General features: G+C 48.4%; 1 protein-coding gene across 1 annotated transcript in view; it reads right to left on the reverse strand.

Annotated features, from left to right (window-relative positions):
- The window catches only part of NIPAL3 (NIPA-like domain containing 3), a 9627-nt gene extending 8180 nt beyond the window's left edge, over positions 1–1447 (reverse strand). Inside the window, exon 1 of the mRNA XM_010146206.1 lies at positions 1349–1447. Within this exon, the coding sequence (XP_010144508.1) occupies positions 1349–1447 (99 nt within the window). The remainder of the gene's footprint in view (positions 1–1348) is intronic.
- Between the last annotated feature and the right edge of the window lie 1138 nt (positions 1448–2585).

A 2585-nucleotide genomic window follows, 5' to 3' on the forward strand; every position in this document is an offset into this window, starting at 1 on the left:
CACTCATTCTTGCCTCTGAAAAACTCTTTTCATGAGGATGTTTGTGGCCCTGGAAATCTGGATCAGGAACCTTTTGCATTCTGCAGGTCACACTCTGCTCTTTTCCACTTACAGAGTCTGCCGGTTCCATAGGTAATTTAGCCCATTTGATGAGGCGGCCCAATTATCACAGATTTTATGCTGCTTTTTACAGGATCCAGTCGTTCCAAAGTAACAGGCGACTGGCAGCAGCTCCTAGCAAGCTCCCAACCCCTTCGACATGAGCATCCCCCAGCTCAGCAATAACTCTCACATCTAAAGACAGAATTTGAAATAAAAAAGGATGTAAAGCAGGCTGAGTCACAAAGGAAATGCACATTTGGAATGAACAGAGGAGCCTGAGGCTAAGCCAGTCCATTTAGCATTTGAGTTCTTCCAACAAGTGTCTAAATCTCATTAGATGTCATTTGCACTTTTCATTTCGTGCTGGTCTCCAAGATACAGCTTCGTACTTGCTTTGATTGATTTGGGATAACCCCAAGCTCACACTCGTACTCCTGCCTTAACAGCAAACACACTATTCTTGATTTTTCTCACACAAGGACTTTAAGATTTCAAGTTCTTATCAGTGCCACAAAAATCTCTTTATCAGGATGCATGAAAACAAAGTTCAACCAAGCAGCTTCATTCAAAATCAGCCGAGAGATCTTCCCTCCACAGACAGTGAGGTGGGCAGGACAATGCCGCTGTGTGTCACATATGGAGCCAGGGAAGCTCGGCAGTTTCGTGCTGCAAGGCAGCGTCAGGCCAGTCAAGTCACAGCACACCTGGGACTCTGCTCCCAAAGATCTTATTCCAGTGAAAAAAAACCCCAAAAACCTTCTTGCTGTGATTTTCTGAGCCCCTCCAGAATCAGAGGTTCCAAGGAATTTAATCTGGGAACAGCTCAGTTCCCAGTTCCTCGGTTTCCAGCCCCCCCATCCCAGCTGCAGGCTCTATGTGAGGCTGTGGGCTCACGCACCTGAAACCCCAGCACCCGAATGCACAGCAGGCCAGACTGTCTGACCCCAGTTACTGGTGTACAGGTTAGGCTGAAAAGGCACTCGGCAGCACTCCCTGCACCTAACCACCCTCAGACGCTCACACCTTTGAACCGCCAGTCCCTCCATCGTTGTTTCTAGCTCTTCAAGACAGAGAATGTCTCTTTTTCTTTCACTGCTTATATACACAACATACAACAGATGGGGACTCAGGGCATGGCTAAATAGACAGTGCAATTTCTGCAAAAAAATAACCAAAATACAGTGGTGTCGGCACCTTATTTGAATAGTTAAGGCCTTCAAGAGATAGACTGGAGTAGAAACCTGACCTTGTAAGAAAAGGAGTCAGTGTGTGGCTGCACAGAAACCGCTGCTGTGGCCAAAGGGAGCTGCTGAAGTTGCAGATTTGGACTGTTGCCTCCTTCCATTCTGGCTGATCAGAGTGGTTTGCTTTTCAGCCTCTTAGATGCTGGGACTTCTCTTACAGAAGACACTCGGACCCTGCTGGAACAGCTTCATCTTCAACTTGGTACCGTTTCTTCCCATCCATCCTGTCTTCTTGCACAAGCAACAATTAGTTCAGTGAAGCACAAAGAAATTCGCTGTAGCCTGTGTGCTGCTTTTCTTCCTGCACCAGACTGCACTGAGATGGGGTAGGCACCATGAGCCAATACTTGCAGCCAGCCAGGGGGGCAGCAACGTTATTTTCCTTCCAAAGTCATACTAAGAGGGAAAAAAAAAAATTAGGTCACATTAACTCAATGGTCCATAACCTGCAATTTCAGCCACAGAAAATCCCCTGGAATCAAACTGAAGTGCTGCACATATGACAGAGAAAGTAGATTTTAAATGCCTTCACACAGCCTCCAACACAGCAACTCGCACAGGCTTTGCTTTACAAGAGCTTGCAAACTGGCTTGGCCCCAGGCTGACAAGCTCAGCTGGCATTTAACATCTTGCCCTTTGGAAAGCTCTTATCAAAAAGTCTCTGAACTCCTCCAAGCCCAGTTTTTCGTTTCTCTGCCGCCTGCATACCTCTGCTGTTTGGTCACGGCACAGCGCTGCATTAGTCACGCCATCACCACGTGCTGGGGATGACAGTGCTGCTCTTCATGCAAACAGAGGTCATGTCAGAGTAATCGCTGTGAGCAGAGTTTGGAGGCTAAATTCCTGAGAGCCAGGCTCATTACAGGCATCTGCAAAACACGGTGCACAGCAAGTCTGTCTGAGGTCCCTGCACACTGTGATGACTCTTTTCACTGAACACCTCAAGGAGCATCAGCACCAGATGTGCAGAGGGGGAGTGTCAGTGTACAGACATTTCAGGCATGTGATCCTCACCAGTGACACACCCTTCCCGGTCCACTAAGACTACCCGAAATGGAGCAGGCTGAGACTCAGACCCTGGACAGCTGACCCACGGTCACATCCTGAGGCAGCAGGACCCATCCCATGCTCAGGCCTCGAACTGCAATGTCTTGAACCATCTTAGCCAGTGAAGGATTACTTGAACTCATGGGTTGTCCCAGAGCCTCCAGCACGAGCAGGACAGGGGTAGCTGACAGC

Source organism: Buceros rhinoceros, unplaced genomic scaffold (assembly GCF_000710305.1).
Source record: "Buceros rhinoceros silvestris isolate BGI_N320 unplaced genomic scaffold, ASM71030v1 scaffold16972, whole genome shotgun sequence".
NCBI lineage: Eukaryota > Metazoa > Chordata > Aves > Bucerotiformes > Bucerotidae > Buceros > Buceros rhinoceros.